Here is a 17,343-nt window from a genome sequence, read left to right as displayed (position 1 = left end):
GGAAAACAGACCCCACTCAAGCATCAGGCACACATTTTTCCATAACAAACAAACAAATAAGGTACATTCTTGCCCAAAATACAGTTTATTAATTTTTGACTCCTATAATCATGTCTGTTAATAAAAACCAGCAGATAATAGAACAGCAAAGAGACTGCTCTCTACTCAAGAACAAAGGAAGAAAAGATCATTACTTTTTTAAATAGACAGTGGGATGTAACTGACAAAGTGCTATAGTGAATAGGAGGGAGATAAATATGCTAAAGATGAGTAGGGCGGAATGTAAAGATTATAGACATGGCAAAATTAGAGATCTTTGACAAAGATGACAAATGTAAAGCTTTTATTTATCAGGGTCTTTCAAAAGACCCATCAACTTTTCTAGGCATAATTCCCAAACTGTTTATAAATGCAAACTGTAAAATTGTAGACTTTCTAAAGAGGCTACAATACTAATGAAGTATCATCTCATTAAATCCTGATCAGCTTTTCAGAAGCACCCAAAGAAGTATTCTGATCTTGCAGACAAGCTTGAAGGCCAAAGCCAAGTTCTGAGTAACCAAAAAGAAAAGCACCTTCTTGAAGCACGTATGTTTTGTTTACAGGAAAATCACATCACTTCATAGTATGGAGATGAACTATAGCACCTGTGTTCCTTACTCAAAATCAAATATACTGTTTGACTAACAAATGAACAAAAAAGCCCCAGAAGAAATAATCAAAATTTACCTCTGGCTTTGGAACAAAAGCTTCACCTGGAATCACGAAACAGTTTTCAACAGTGCAGAGATGCTGAGCCATGATGGACAGCCTGCTACGCTGCTTACCTCCTGGATTAGCTGTAAGCCTCTATTGAAGAATCAAAACATAGTCAATTCAGTTTCACAGATTTACATGTGGTGGGTTACATTAAAGCTTGATTTTCAGTATAATCAAAGGCTAAGACAAACTAAAACAAACAATTGTTAAAAACTCGTGTCAAAGTCTATGCCCAGTTAATCTAGATTTTTTTTCCCTCCAGCATAGCAGCATTTCACTAAAATACCATGCTAATTTACAACCCATATCCTGCAATCAAACACATGTGAAAAGGTGCTCCTTGAACTTCTGCAGAACTTAACAGATGTCAAATAATTCTGTGAGCACAAGAACAAATTAAAAATATTCTGACTGCAGGATTCAAAACAAACATAACATCAGCTGACATTCTCACAGCCTTTTTTTCCACTGTTTCTGTATCAAATACTATTTTTTTAATGTTTCAAGATAAAATAAAGCTCCATAAACTCAGAATCAGATAGAAAACAAAATTTCCTACATTATTGACTGGTCTACACTTACAATATATGCAAGGAAGCTGGATCTACTTTGCATAAATTTAGCATACCAAACAGTAAGAGCATTTAATACTTAATATGCTCATTTTAGCATTCCTCTGATTTTCCCAAGAGATTTCTTACAAAGATTAACAAAACAGTAGCCTGGACAGAAGTCGTCTACACTTTCATTACCTGGCAATAAACATGTTCTGTGATCTGCTAGCACAAAGAAAGTTGAAACAAAAAGCATCCAGTAAGACAAGTCTCAAATGGTAAAAGACATCGCACAAACTATTCAGAAATAGAATTTTCAAGATTCCTGTTCTTATTTAGCAGCACCTTAATAAAAGAAATATGAAAACCAATTTGCATATCTGGCAATATCTGTACATTACATAGCTTCAGATGAAGACTACTCATGAAATGCTGGCATGCTTAGTAAAAATATCCTTGAAAAATAAAATTTAACCTATTGCTGAAGTTTTATTTTGTTTTTTTAAAAACAACTCTCCTGAAAGGCAGTTTTGGTATGAGCATAGAGCAAATAAAACACTTTTCAATGACTTTTCTGAAAGCTCGGTGCTTTCTGCCTACACTAGCTTTAAAACTACTGTCATCATTGTTTCAGAGGAAACCTACTAGAAAAAAAATTCTCTCTATCCACCGTTATTATTCTCTGAAAAAAAAAAAACAAAACAAAAACCAAACCACCCTGCAAAGTCTACACAGTTCCTTCACCTCTGAAGTTGAAATGAAGCAGACCTAATGACATTGCTTGTAGTACTTGCAATGCCAATTTAAACAAGCCAGTCTTCCCACAAAAACCATGTAATGAGCCTCAGGCAGTTCCTGCTTCTCAGCTGCAGAAGGGATAACTTAAAATCCACCTCTGGGCAGTAACATCTTAAACTACTTCAACCCACATCAGCAAGAAATGTATGACATTGCTCCAGGAACACAAAAATGATGAGAACAGAATCAGAGAAGGGTCTGGGTTGGAAAGGACCTTTAAAGGTCATCTAGTCCAGTCACCCTGCAATAAGCAGGGTCACCTTCAACTAGATCAGGTTGCTCACACTCCCATCCAAACTGACCCTGAATGTTTCCAGGGGTGGGGTATCTACACCCCTCTGTGCAATCTGTTCCACTGTTTCACCACTTGCATTGTAAAATATTTCTTCCTTATGTAGTCTAAATCTACCCTTTTTTAATTTAAAACCATTACCCCTTGTCCTGTTGTAACAGGCCCTGCTAAAAAGTTTGTTTTCATACTTCTGTAACATCCTACTTTTGTAGTGTTTTTTTTTCTCCTTGGTTCTCAAAATTTAGTTAGTTCCTACATTTAAAATACAGATAGCATCTGAAACTGCAGATGAACACATTCTGAAGTTCAGCTAACTAAGAAACATTCTGCTATTAAAATTTTTGCAAGGCATGAAGCACAGCAAAGATTCTGAAGCTTAATACAATCCAGTGGTACCTGACATCTCTTTTAATGCTGCTCACTATCAACCTCTGACTAACTTCAGGAACAACTGTTCTGTTCTTCAGTAAGCTATACCACACAACTGTGCTTTTCATAAATGCGTATTAAAACCCCATTATCAAATAATCTGCAATATCTGTCACAGTAATTAACCTCCCTGAAGAAGGAGACTGTCAAAGCTGACCATATAAAGGAATACTAAATACATTTTAGTACACAAACCACTTTCTGCAGAACAACTATTTTATTTTAGAATGTAAGTATTTACATCCAACCTGTATGAGTTATGAAAACATAATAGTAATTTTTCTTACGTTTACTGCTCAAAGATCTGTATTGTTTTCCACTTTATTAGCATCTTTTGCCTAGCCTTCTACATAAACAGCAGTGTTCCACACGCCTGTCTTCTAGGTACCCCACCTCCCAGCTTGCAGACCATTTTGGGAGAGCAACTCAGGCAAACTATTCCCTACCCAGTTTTACTCAGACTTAGAGACTGACAAAGATCTTCTAATTAAACTAAAATATGATTCATTTTAATGGAAGTGGCCCTGGAAGTACATGGCCCAGGTTACAGACTAAGGTGACGGAGGGCTGGGTCTGAAGAACATGAGGCAAGGTAAAAAATTCTTATCCACAAAGTAACTAACCAGTTTACAAATTTAAACTACAGAGAGACAAAAATAATCTGTTCAACACTTAAAAGTAAATTTTTTACTTCTGTGAATATCTCATTAACAGGTCTCAGAATCTGGCATATAACAACTGCTGGCTCTCATCAATCAAGTTGCAATCAATTTAATCAAATCATATCAGAACAGAGTGGTCTATACTGACAAAACTCATGCCAGCATACCTACACTACAAGGAAACAGAAGAGCAGGAAACTACCATTGCAACAAGGGCAAAAGTACTTTCTACTGTTATATTAGCAAAACTGAGCTTGACCACAAAAAATACTTTATTTTCTTAGTGTTAACATCAATTTATCCTAACTGATGATGAAGCACATGGCTTCATTCCATGACAGCTTCCTACCCTTCTGCAGAGTTTATGGCATATACACTGAGACTTCTTTTGATATTTACACTCTAAGCTTAGAAACATGACTGAGGACATCAAACTTCTGGGTATAATACATTTCCCTTTCAATAATATCAAACCACAGACATAAAATATCAGTAGCAACTTATTATCTGCATGACATTGTTCTCTATATCCCTTTACTGAATATGCTTGTGTATGTCGAATTACAATCACTAAGCAACTCCAGAGGGCCAGAAAAAGACAGATTTTGATTACCATTCTTCCTCCTAATCATAAACCAAAATAGTTTCCCTCAAGTTTTTCATGATGTCAAATCAATTATGGAAACACAAACCAGAAACCTTGAACAATTCACTCTTCAGTGGCAGATCAGAGTTTAAATAGATGTAAGAAAAAAGAATCAAGAGATCCCAGAATGTAAACTCAGTAATTAACACCTATTCATTGTATGACCTTGGACAACATACTCAGTTTCCTAGTGTTTCTAACTTCTCAGCATTCTAAGTACAAGAAACTTAAAAAGAGTCCATGGTATTTAAGATCTCAGTGAGCCATGCTGAGTGAAGGAGCACTATAACCTGCATGTCACTAGTAGCATATGCAGCTGGCTACAGCTATATAACGTGAGTACATTTATGCTCTCACTCAGTGCTAAGCCAATTTTTTCACTACTGTCACAAAACTTTGCATCTTGCCCATTACCACTTCACAGTTTATGTCATTGTTCATTAGATATATTTTTGCAACAAGGTATGATCTAATATGACATGAAGTTCTTCTGGAAAAATGATCCTAGATTTTTTTTAATACCTGAAACCACATGAGCTCAGAGCTGAATTAAGAAATCCAGTTTATTTTATGTTTGTCCCTGGTGTTCTCTAGAGCCATCTACTGGAAATATCAGTACTTGTCTTGAATGCTGACTGCAGGGCTAGAGTAATGACAGCACAATATGGTTTTCTGTGACCCCCAAAAATGACTACAGACATCCCACTTACATATATACTTATTACTAATTTATGCACAAAAAAACACAGCAAAACTTTACTATTACAATTTTTATGTTGAAAGATTAAAATCACACACACATTTTAGGTTGCACACCAAACCCCTGATATTTACAAACACTGGACTAATTAGATGGAAATTTAGTTTTCAGACAGATGTGCAATTCCTCTTTTTTTTTTTTTTTTAGCAAGTGAGATGCTGGTAAGAAGCCCTACTGCTTTCATAAATACAAAGCAAAAAAGTCCTCCAGCCTTTGTAATATGATACATTTAATCCAATGGCAACAGAAATATACTGTTTAAATCTGAAAGCATTGAGAAGTATCAACTGATCTAGAATTAATGATACTACATAGCAGATTAGTTTAGCTTTGAGAATCTAACTATTGACACAAAGTAAAATCTCAATATGCTCTTGGACTTCTTTGACAGAACTCCAGTGATGCCTTTCTACACACATAAGACTAGCAGCAATCCATTAATAATTCTGATTATCAACTGTCATTCAGAAAAGCAAAAGTCAGCTTCTATGATCTTAACACTTTCTGTGTGTGAAGTGTTTAATCACAACTGGAAATAGTGCAAACCCTCCATTCTTCCTTATTTCAAGGAAGGCATCTTTTAAAAAGAAAATATTTTTAATTAAGAGCGTAAAGGAAAAAACTATCAGTGTATTTCATCAAAGAACTGAAAGGTAAGGAAAAACAGACTGATGAAATGGTGCATGAATGATCAAGAGAGAAGACAGTTAAAGACAGAAGAGTGCTGTGGAATCTACTAATGTTTTAAAAATCAATACTTCAGAAAATAACAGATTAAGTACCTCAAGGAAATATATCTCTCCGTAAGGAAAAAAAAATAATTATGGGATGTGAAAGAATCAGAGCAGATGATTACTTCAACATCAAAATTTGTAATTTACAGCCACAGAAACTAAAAATCAAACCAACTCTTTACTCTCTTTTTAAAGCCATCTAAGATTAGGTTGTACTTTTAAACAAGAGACTGCAAATTTTTGTTCAACTTAGCATCTGTAAAATTCTGGGAAAACATTAATATCTTACCTCTGCAACTTCCTTCTGAAAAGTCAATGTCATCTGTGTCCTGCCATAAATAAAAGGTCCATCCTTTTTGGAAACATTTTCAAGCCATTTGATGATTAGAGGAGTTGAAACACTGAAGGGGAGATTCCCAATGATATGTATACCTGGTGGCTCTGTTAACATTTGATGGAATAAAAACAACTGTCAAAGAATTTTGAGTGAGATTTTGCCATGAAAGAACATGTAAGAAAAAAGATATGTGCATATCAAGTTAGACTTAAAAACACAAAAACAATTTTTATTGTGCCTCACCAGAATTATGCCTTTCCATTTACATTTTTCTTACACTGACAAAACTGTGTTACAATTCTCAGTAATTACTTGGAAAAAAAGTGGTTAGGTTTGGTTCTCATTTACATTTGAATAGACCAGTAGCTTTCAGCTGATCAGCAGATTTCAGCTGAGCTACCCCAGAACAGCAAAACTGTAACAGCAAAACTACAAGAGCATAGTTCATGAAGTCTTCATAATCCCCAAAATAATCATCTAGATCAAATTGGACAGAGATCTCCTTCTGTACAGAATCCTCTGAAATCAAAAGGATTTAGGGCAAGTACAAGACCTAACCATTAAGAAGTGATAGGTAACTTTCAATTATGGATCCTATCAGTGTATGTGTGTTGTACAAACACAAGCAGGCACTGCATTAGTGGGGATCCTTATGTCTACCCAGCAGTGCAATAGAATTGGGCAAAACAAATGCACGTGTGTTGTTTCTTAGACACTACAGCATTTAATAACATGGTTGGATTTGATGATCTTAAAGGTCTTCTCCAATCTGGTTGATTTTATGATAATATTAATTCACGCTGCTTTTCTGGCACACTTATTATGCACTTTTTAGGCTGTGCTATTTCTAGAATATTTGTGACATTACATGTGTATCAGAGATGGCCAAGTATCTTTCTAAAATCCACCAGCCTTTCAGATTTTCATATGACAGTAATACAGAAAAATTATTTGCTTTTATTTACTTTCCAAGAGTCGTTATTGTACAGTCAAGACATTCAAAAGTTAATCACTGCAAAGCTCCTCACTGTTGACTTAAGATGAATGTCACATCAGTTCCACTGTTTTGTCTTAGAAGAGGATTCCGTTTCCTTCCAGAAAGGAAGGAAACAAGCTCATCTCTCTCTTCTCACCTTCAAAATGTACTAGAAGAGAGTAACACCTGCACTCCGTGAACTCCAATTATACAACCACACTTAAGATATAAGAAGCCTTAAAAATAAACCAAATCCAAATACTAACCATCATCCCAGTTCTTTTTTAAGTGCTTTGGAAAAGCCTTCTCCATCTTGTATGTCAGGATATCTCCATGAACAATGCGCACTTTTCCTGGAGCTGCTTCAGATAACAACTGTTTGTAAGCACACAAGCAGAATTCACAGTGAGTATTAACCAAAGGATTTCTAGTTTCAGCCACAGCAGAAATTAAAACACTGCTATGTATTTATCTTCAATACACAAAAAGCACAATAATAGTTAAAACTGAGGTACTATTAGTAAGTATTTACTTTCAAAAAGCAAACACTAACAAAAAAAGTTTAATGTGTGACTCTGTAAACATTGTTCACAGCCACAGAATTTTCAACAGTGAATTTAAACCTGAAAAGACTTCAAAAAGTGTCTTCAACAAGGACAATTAACAAACCTGGGCCACCAACAGAAACCCATCTGATTTAAGTAATAATGCAAGCAGCAGGTTTTGAAAAGTTTTTAGATCCATTACCTTTGGAAACAATGCTCATGTTTTTTATTCTGACTCCCCTGCAGCTGCAGGGTCTATTATCCAATTTTAGCCACATGTGATAGAAGGCTGCACAAGTATTCAGTTAGCTTTTCTTTTACATAAAAAAGGGGGAAAACAATTTCTCAATACCCCCTCTGTAGTAGCTTGTACTCACACCATTAAAAGGGAATGAGTATTTAGCAGTAGAGAAACATCTCAAAAAACTTTATCTTTTTAAACATTAAAAAAAAATCACTCTGTTGCCAACTTCTCTATCCTACTTCTGCAGCTTACCTCATATTTAATAAAGGCTGAAAAGCAAACTCAGAATAGGCTGTGGTTTGATGATCAGCTCCTTCATTTCTGGTGTCAGTTTACACAATCACAACTAGCTAAGTTTTTTAGTGCTGCACTAATCTTTCTCTTAAGTATGAAGCTTTGCACAAACAGCACAATTCAAATGCAAAGTCAACTTCTACAAAGATTTTGGGGATATTTATTGTTCCTACATCAGAATAATGAAAAATGGCTCAAAGAACAATCTTGCTTTTGCACAGAAATCCAAAACCATAAACAGCTAAGTGCTAGTGGTTTGACTGCTGAAATAAACTGCTCACCATTGCTCATTCCATCTCCAATCTGAATCCTATTTATATGCTCAGGGGCACAAATAGCTTACACAGGTCTCTTGAACCAAAGGAAGACCTGCTTTCTCATACTGTTCTACAATCTTTGGCATGAAATTTTTTTGAGTAAATTTTTTTTTACCATCAAAACAGCTAAATTTTTTGTTGCATACTAAAAAAAATAAAAAAACCTTAACTAAATCTGTATGTTCCTATGTGATTTAAATGCAATTATTTTCCAATAGAAGAAATACATCTAAACTCAACTCCAAACTATTTTATGTCTTTTTCAGCATTACACTAGCAATTATATGGCATACAGATTCACTAATCTGCCATGATTTGCCAAATTTTTCTTTGAAGCTGTAATAAATGCTGTAACAGGATGTATGATAATGTAAGATCAATAAAGTTAGAAAATAGCATAAGAGGAAGCAAACAACTGCCTACACAGTAATGGATTAACATATGTTATACTGTTTTTTAATAATGGTTTTCATGTCAAGAGGACTTTAGGGTTTTTTTGAGTATCACAACATAAATGAGAACTGGATTTAATTTGTGAGCAGAAAAATCACAGTTGTATATTTATAATTGGAAATAAAGACTTGGAAACCCACTGAAACGTTCTCCACTTTAAGACTGATAGGTACAGCTAACAGTTCCAGGAGCTCTTGTGCACCAAGCACATTAGCCAAGTGATTCTCCATCATAGAGATCCTCTAGTTGATCACACACAATCAAAAGGGCATGAAGAAAACACAAAGGGCACAGTTTAAAAAATAAAATTATGTTCCTGAAAGAATTCTGTATTAAATCTGCTCTCTGGACAAGAGCCCCCTTTCTCTCTTCATCAGTTTTTCCAGCCTAAGAACTACGAGGGCATATGGCACAGGGAGTTTGTGAGTCTTTAAGAGTGAGACAGAACTGACAGACTCCCAGCTTGTGTAAACTTTTACTCTGTACACATATGTTTTTCACTATATTTCAGTTTTGCAGTAAAGAGGATCACAACTTCAGTTTTCTGATAGAGACCACAGCCTGAAAAAGTTAATAAAAGACACTGTACACTTTAGATTGGTGATTTCATAAGTATCTAAAGAAACATTTTTAAGAGTCCCCAGTTGTTATTTTAATCTCTGTCATTTTGTTATTCAAACCTCAACCCATTTATGAGCATCTGGTTTTGATGTTTTTAACAGGAAACTAGAAAAAATAGGTATTACAACCCACATTATCATAAAAGAAAGATTCATTCTATTATGCATCATCTTATTTGGAGGGAAAACCCAAATTTAACAATAATGGATGCAATATATATAGTTTTCATTCACATCCACTGCTACTAAGTTATAACATCTTTATATTCAATAACTTCATTCAGGCATATTTATTTCTATTTTAAGAAGGTTGCTAATTAAAAATAATGACTAATGTTAATTTACTTGAACGGTAATTACATACCAAAACCTCATTATAGACCTTGATAAATTCGGACAAATCTGTTATAGTGGCTGCATTTTGGAAGATGAGGAAAATCGTGTGAATACTTAAAAACCTGTTAACAAGTACCACTGAAACTCAAATTCTCTCCAAACCCAAAGCAGTTCTTAAAATCTGAAACAGAAATGCAGATTTGCCCCAACTCAAGAGAAGTGAAAACATTAAGTTTTCACACTTCATAAAGTAAGGAGGACATACTATAAATTACTAATGGTTAAGCCTACAAAGACATAGTTACATGCATATTCAGGTGTAAATATACGAGTATTTTCATTCTTAGATTGGTTTTGTCCCACAAAGAGGGTAGCAGTTCTCAACTGAACTGTTTATTTTCACTGCTGATTTACTACAGAAGACACAGTACAATACAAGGAAAGACCTTTGAGATTGTAGAGGCACAAGAAAACAGTTAAATCTGATTTAAATAGAATTTTTTTACTGTTTTTCTTCATAGATTTATACATCCAAATTCCATAAACATAGAAATTTAATAGGAACACAAGTAAATGGCATTTGAAAAATGCCACAATAATTTGTGAAATTATACCAATTTTAAAAGAAAGGAACCAGAGTTTAAGGCATTTTTATTTTTTAATGTAAAATAAACACTGGTTTATTCTTCTGCATTTGGATATAAAAGAATATAAAGAAGTGTGAACAGCAGGTCGAAGGAGGTGATCCTGCCTCTCTACTCTGCTCTCATGAGACCTCACTTGGAGTACTGTATACAGTTCTGGTGTCCTCAACATAAAAAGGACATGGAACTCTTGGAACAAGTCCAGAGGAGGGCCACGAGGATGACCAGGGGACTGGAGCACCTCCCGTATGAAGTCAGGCTGAGAAAGTTGGAGCTGTTCAGCCTGAAGAAAAGGCTGCATGGAGACCTCATAGCAGCCTTCCAGAATGTGAAGGGGGCCTACAAGGATGCTGGAGAGGGACTCTTCATTAGGGACTGTAGTGATAGGATAACAGGTAATGGGTTACAACTTAAACAGGGGAAGTTTAGATTAGATATAAGGAGGAAGTTCTTTACTGTAAGGGTGGTGAGGTACTGGAATGGGTTGCCCAGGGAAGTTGTGAATGCTCCATCCCTGGAGGTGTTCAAGGCCAGGTTGGACAGAGCCTTGGGTGATACGGTGTAGTGTGGGGTGCCCCTGCCCATGGCGGGGTGGTTGGAACTAGATGATCTTAAGGTCTTTTCCAACCCTAACTATTCTATGATTCTATGATATTATGCATACTGAACATGAACTGGACTGGAACTATGCTTTCACAATTTTACAAAGCATAATTATTAGGTTTAAAATTCAAAATAAGACCAAAAGACATTACATTCAGCCCTCAAACTACTAGTTCACCTGAATGGTGAAATGCAACCAAAATATCTCAACCAGAAGAAAAAAAAAATAAGATTCAGCACTAATTCAGTTGCAGGATCAGGTCCCAAGGGGCACAGGAGAAAGCAAGAACAATTAATTGCTATACTGTGCGTTTTTATCTTCAACCAAACAATAGCTCTGATTTAAGCTAAAGAAGCAAACCTGTTTTCAATGCTGAGATCTCAGCAAGACACTTGGCACCTCTCTGTGTTCTTAAAATCTTCTTAGACAATGGTGTGGATACATTTATACAAATTATTCTCCAGCTGGTACCTGTAATCCTGGAATAAATCTGGCATCTTTTTCAATTAAAAGGAGTTGTTCAACACCAGCACTGAGAATGGATCTGGTAATCCCTCCTGGCCCGGGGCCCACTTCACAAACATGGGCATTTTTCAGATTGCCAGCGTGTTTCACTATCTTGTCTGCAAGACACAAAGAACATACAAAGCTTTTATTCTGCAGAAGATCCAGCTCACTTATATAAACTCATTGTTTATTGTTAAAATACAAGTGTGCTTACCTCAGAACAGACATAAACAGTGACACATCCCAGTTAACCACACACCTGCTACACTGCACAAAAATCAGATTTGTTTCATACTACAAGATACCCTCAGCTATTTTAAAAATAGTATTTTCAGCTTCATGTAATATACATTGCTGCTCATGACAGAATCAAATGAAAACAAAATATTATTTCTCATCTGTAAACCACCAGGACTATTTTCCTGCAAGTAAGCACTTGTGTTCAACATCCTAAAGTCTTGCGCTACAGTATTTCACTACATTTCCTTAGCGCCTATGTTTCAAGGAAATTTAAGAAGAAGATTTCAATATGAACCCAGCAATTGTATGACAGAGGAGTTGGAGTAAACTGAGAGTTGGAATACAGGCAATTGGTAGTCACAGAAAGTGAGCCAGATGAAAGATGAGGAAAGAATACCTATACATTAGTGGAAATATATAATATTGCAATGTATTACAGCCAGGAAAAAAAAAACAGATTAAGGTTTTAAAATAAACATTAATAATGTAGCCAATGAAATAAAGGGATCCTTAGGAAGTATGGAGAGAAGATGCTGAGAGAAACTACTGCTCATTCCATAACTTCTTAAATGTGCAATAAGGAATACCTGAAGACTTACCAACTCATAAGGTTTTACTAAATGCATGCAGACATTTTAATTCCAAGGTAAGAGTCCAGTTGTTCAGGAAGTGGATCTATGTTTCATGTTCACACTCTAAATCTTTATCAACCTCAATCTTCAAATGTATTCAAACCATCAGCTACATGCACTTCTTACTGCAAAACCCAGCCACCGTTAGAACAGTAAAGAAACCCACCTCTGACTGAACAGTGCCAGCTTTGCTATCACTGCAGACATGAAAATGCAAAAACCTGAACAATAAAACTGGTTCAAAAAAGCTACATTTCTGATAAACTAAGACAAATTCCTAGCCCGGATATATAGTAAATAAAATTGCACAATGAGTTGCAGTACTTTCTATGATACATAATAGGCTAAAAAAATAGTATTTTTTTTAAATCAAACTTGTAAACTATAATAGCACCTGAATGGTAAAAATACTATTAAGGCTTGGACTTTCGCATTTCAATCAATAATCCATATTCCATATAGGAATATAGTTTCTACCTAAAAGTTACTGTTATTTATACAGAAACACATTTTCTAGGCATTTACAAGTAAAGTTTTTTCTAAGCTAAAACTAAAATAAATCTTTAAAGGTTTACCACTAAGCTGCTATTAACTTGACAGATTTCATCATACAAACACCATCTCCTTAGCTAGAATCAGGATCTTGAAGAAAACCAGGACACATGTTTTATAGAGGATAAAAATATAACAGTAAAATATTTAACCTGTCAGTCGCAAATCCAGTAGAAAATTCTGGGAAAGTTGTTTCTGTGCTTTAAGGCGATAGAGTTTAATAATCTCTCCAATAGTTGGCAGGGGAGGCAGACGGAAAGCTGCCGCCTTTCCTGGAGCAGCCATACGACAACTTTTGCCCCTTCCTCCTAAAGAGACATTTAAGAGATGGTTCTAGCATATGCAATAAATTCTAATATACTTAACACTAAAAACACTACAAAGTTTACAAATACATGATTTATAAATCATTATGCAAGTGCTCAATTTTAAACATCAGTATTTTGACTATTGCATGCAGTGTTTTGCATGTGTTCATGGGATTTAGGCAACACTTTGTTTTGTAGCTTTGCCACAACACCAGGTAAAACAAAACCCTCTCACTATTGTTCAGTGTCAATTGCTCTCACAATTGTCCAGTGTCTATCTTTCATTACTGTATAAAAGAACCATTAAGGATAATATGCTTGAATTCATGGCATCACAGAAAGAATGTATTTAAAGTGTCATCAAAAAAGAATTACTTTTTATTAATCACCTGCCTTTCTAAACAGAAGAAACCCAAGCATAAACAGTAATATTAACTAATTAAGAATAAAAATTCTTTTTACTTTGAGGATGACAGGTCCAAATGTTTCACCTTCCTCTACCTGCACCTGGCACCCTTGACCTCGCCATTACAGACCCTGGGACCAACAAGCTCCAGCACCGAACGACCCCCCCTACAGTAGCAGGGCCTGCCTCACAACGCTGCAGCCCAACACCCAGCAGCCTGTCCGAGGAGCGGCCGCCAAGCGCACTTTAGCTCTTAGCGGCCTCACGACAGTAACCGATAGCAGCAAAGCCGTGGAGCAGCAGGACTAGACTGCAGGAGAAGGCGAGCCTCCAAGTGCAGACGCCATTGGCAGCTGCTGATAGGCCGGGGACAGCGCATGGAGCACAAGCCGCTCCGCCTGGGGCAGAGCCCCTCGTAGGAAGCTGAATCCCTGTTCCGCCCCACAACGGCCCCGATCCCGGCAAGTTCCACCCCACATTGGCTACTCCTCCCCCTGCCTCCCTCAGGACGGGCCCGCAGTACGCATGCTCCTAGTGACGGCACGAGAGGGATGACACGGCAGTGCCCGCACAGGCGTGGAGGCCATTAGCGTACGGGCAAATGGGGTGATGCAAGGTCCAGAGAAGCGGAGCGGGCCGGGACCAGGGCGGAGGCGCCATCCTGCCGCGCACAGGTTTCCCTGCCTCTTTACTTAGGAAAAGGAAAGCTCAGAACAGCATCCCCAGCACCGCGGCGGCTCCTTACTGTGTGCTGCGGGGGCTGACCCGGAAAAGGAAGTGTCTTTGCTCCGGCGTGTCTCCATAGGGGCGCATCCGGCTGCTCTGCGTCATGATTGGCTCCGTGTCCCGGGGAGGCATGGCCACGAGTATGCTGATAGGAACGCAGGCGCCGTACCGTGTGCGTAGCCGCGGTGGGCAGATGGTGGGGATGGGATAGGCCCTGTGCGTTACCCATGCGGTTACGCGGGTTAACGGCTCTGCCTGCTCGGGGCGGCGTCAAGAGGTGTTTCTGAGCACGCAGTGTGCACTTACAGAAAGCGTTCACTTGCAGCTGCCCTGGAGGAGTTATGTTGCCTTAGTCCCTGAGCAAGGTCCCGCTGCAGCTGTGGGCTTTGCTGGTTGGGGAGGGCACGGTTGGGGTGACGCCAAGTGTGCGCATTACCACCGCGATGTAATGATTTCTAGACAATAAAAACACCCTGTTGTCAGTCATTGTTGTGGGTTAAAGTGTAGTTTGTTCTGGGGTAACTCGATTTGTCTGACACCCTTAGATGGGTAGAGCTGCTATCTGCAGGCTCCAGGAAAAGGTGTTTGGGTGTTGATGGTACGTTTTCAGATGGCATGGAAATAAGGTTGGAATGCAGGTTCACAGATGTTCAGGTCCGGCTATAGCTGAATTGGCCTACATACTTAGAATGGAGTTTTTTCTATTTTCATTTTTATTCTAATTGCTAGGCTGTTTTACAGGTAACCTGGGTACTGCGTGGATGGTTCAGTTTTATTTCTATGTATCAAAGTTATTAACAGAATGTAATCAGATTATTAATATAGTGTGATCAGAACCGATTATAATTTTTTTTTCAGTTTTACCCTACAACATACTGGTATTGATCTGACTGGGAAATTAGCATGGAAGAAAAAGAGGCAATAATAGTGCTCTTATGAGTAGTTACACTGTAGAAACTGAGAAATTGCATACTGCAACAGAACTGTAGCTGCAATAAATTGTACCCACATGTAAGTCCATGTGTTCATATATATGGGCATGTATGTATATGTATATATTGCCCATTTTTGGTAATCCTAAAATTCACGGTAGTGTCAGGAGCCATTTTGACAGAGTATTTCTGCGTTATTTCTTGTCACAGTAGATTAAGGAAGTTTCATTCCCCACAGCACTTTGAACAGTTATTGGATTTTAAGGGCTTTTTTTTCCATTTTGATTTAAAATTGTGTTTAATTACTGTTATCACAGTGAAATTGAATGTTAAGATGTTTCCAGAAAGCTAAGCAGCTATTAAGAAGCCACAGATAATTGAGGATGTTGTTAGGTAGATGTAAGAAAATTAAGACATTGAAGCATTTGCAGAAAGTAATTCCTCACTCAGGATAAATAATGGGTGCAGTTGTAAATAGCTTTATGCATTAGACATGGCTTCAGCCATCAGTAGCGTGTTCTAGTTAAGTAATGACAGCAGATGTGGTAAGGTATTCTGGTGTTGTCCTGTGAAGAATTGAATGGAAGAAGGTTGATAAACAATATCTGCATAAGTATCTCTCTAGAGATGAGGTTTCAGTCATGTTCTGAGATCAGTCAGTTTATCACAGTTAGACCCTAGGCATGTGAAATGAGTAAGATGTGTGTGAACATTAGCAGAGCAACAGGAAAGAGAATATATAGTGAAGGGGCCACACTTAAAAGAAAAATGAAAATGGAACTATTTTTGTAGTCATTAAAAACGTTGGGAACATTGCACTTGGTGTCAGTAAGAAAAGAAACTGGCCTAGGTTTTAATGTTTACATACCGTGGAATATTGGGATAAAATGTCATGGTCCTACTGTTACCTGAAACACTGAAGTTTTGAGTTTGTGAGGTATAAAGCATTCATCATAATATATATTATTTGATTTTTAAATAATTATGAATTAATTATAAAATGTAACCTCCACTGGGGCGGCAGTGTGAGATTTCAAATAAAATTTGTTACTTTGTGCAGTTCCAAAAGGGCTTTACGAGAAAATTGTATGGTGATTTTTCGACTTAAAATCTGGAGAAATTTAAAGAAATACAGGTTGTGTCTTAGGAGAAGCAGGTGTTAAGAATGGCATGGGATGGATCAGTTTCATGACCATATGAACCATCCAGGCTGTTTTAGCACTAAAGCAAAAAAGATGTCAGTTTGAATTTTTTTCTGAGTACATAGAAAATGTCAGAATATTGTTTTAATGATGCATTTCATACTTAATTGTCACCAAGGCTGAGCTTTTTCATCTCAAAACCTCAAGTCCACTCAGTCTTTGTGTACAAATATTGTTCTGCCATAGTTAAAGTACAAGCTTTTTGTTGATCAGATGCACATACAGAAGTCTTCAGGTACTTCATGTGGCCGTAACTGTTATGGTAATAAGAGTGATAGGACTGATTTTCTGGTATTTGTGTAAAAACAAAGAGTTATGAGCACCATGGTGAGGACAGCCCTTAAATATGTAGAAAGCAGCTGAAATATGGAAAGCACTATTATAAATAGCAATAATAAAACTTTCATGACTCCTCAACTGGGGCTTTGAACAGCTGTATTTTGATGCTGGATGTTGGCCTAAGAATCTATTAAAGAAGTTTTAAATCTGTTTCCTTCCTTCAGGGTGACAGAAGTTGACAAAAAAAAAAAAACAAAAAAAAACCACCAAAAAACCCCATCAAAAACAAACTCAAAACCCAAAAATCAAACAGACAGCAAATGGCAGGAATCCATCATCTGAATTATTTCATCGTTCAGTTTTGTCTTTACCTTAGAGACAGAGCCTGCTAATTTTGAAGCCAATGAAACATTAAGCATGTTTTCCACGGATCAGATAGATGCCAGGGAAAAATAAACTGGGCATTTGAAGCAGCTCAGATTAAGGTCTTGAGATCAGTTGTGCAGAAACACCCTAATGGGATTACTTGGAGTTTCTTTCTTGACTGCAGCTTCA

The 17,343-nt window shown here is 37.0% G+C and overlaps 1 protein-coding gene across 3 annotated transcripts in view; it reads right to left on the bottom strand.

The window, feature by feature from the left end:
• The window catches only part of TFB1M (transcription factor B1, mitochondrial), a 29,128-nt gene extending 14,668 nt beyond the window's left edge, over positions 1-14,460 (bottom strand). Inside the window, exons 1-6 of one of the 3 annotated variants that reach the window (XM_031049769.2) lie at positions 14,395-14,460; positions 13,088-13,243; positions 11,476-11,627; positions 7,214-7,322; positions 5,924-6,075; positions 730-849 (exon numbers count right to left, since the gene is read on the bottom strand). In XM_031049769.2, the coding sequence (XP_030905629.1) occupies positions 730-849; positions 5,924-6,075; positions 7,214-7,322; positions 11,476-11,627; positions 13,088-13,243; positions 14,395-14,452 (747 nt within the window). In that variant the 5' untranslated portion in view covers positions 14,453-14,460. The other 2 variants (XM_005150151.3, XM_031049770.2) reach the window with 2 other exon arrangements.
• Between the last annotated feature and the right edge of the window lie 2,883 nt (positions 14,461-17,343).

This window comes from Melopsittacus undulatus, chromosome 3, assembly GCF_012275295.1.
Source record: "Melopsittacus undulatus isolate bMelUnd1 chromosome 3, bMelUnd1.mat.Z, whole genome shotgun sequence".
Lineage (NCBI taxonomy): Eukaryota > Metazoa > Chordata > Aves > Psittaciformes > Psittaculidae > Melopsittacus > Melopsittacus undulatus.
This window is presented reverse-complemented; position numbering and strand designations above follow the sequence as displayed.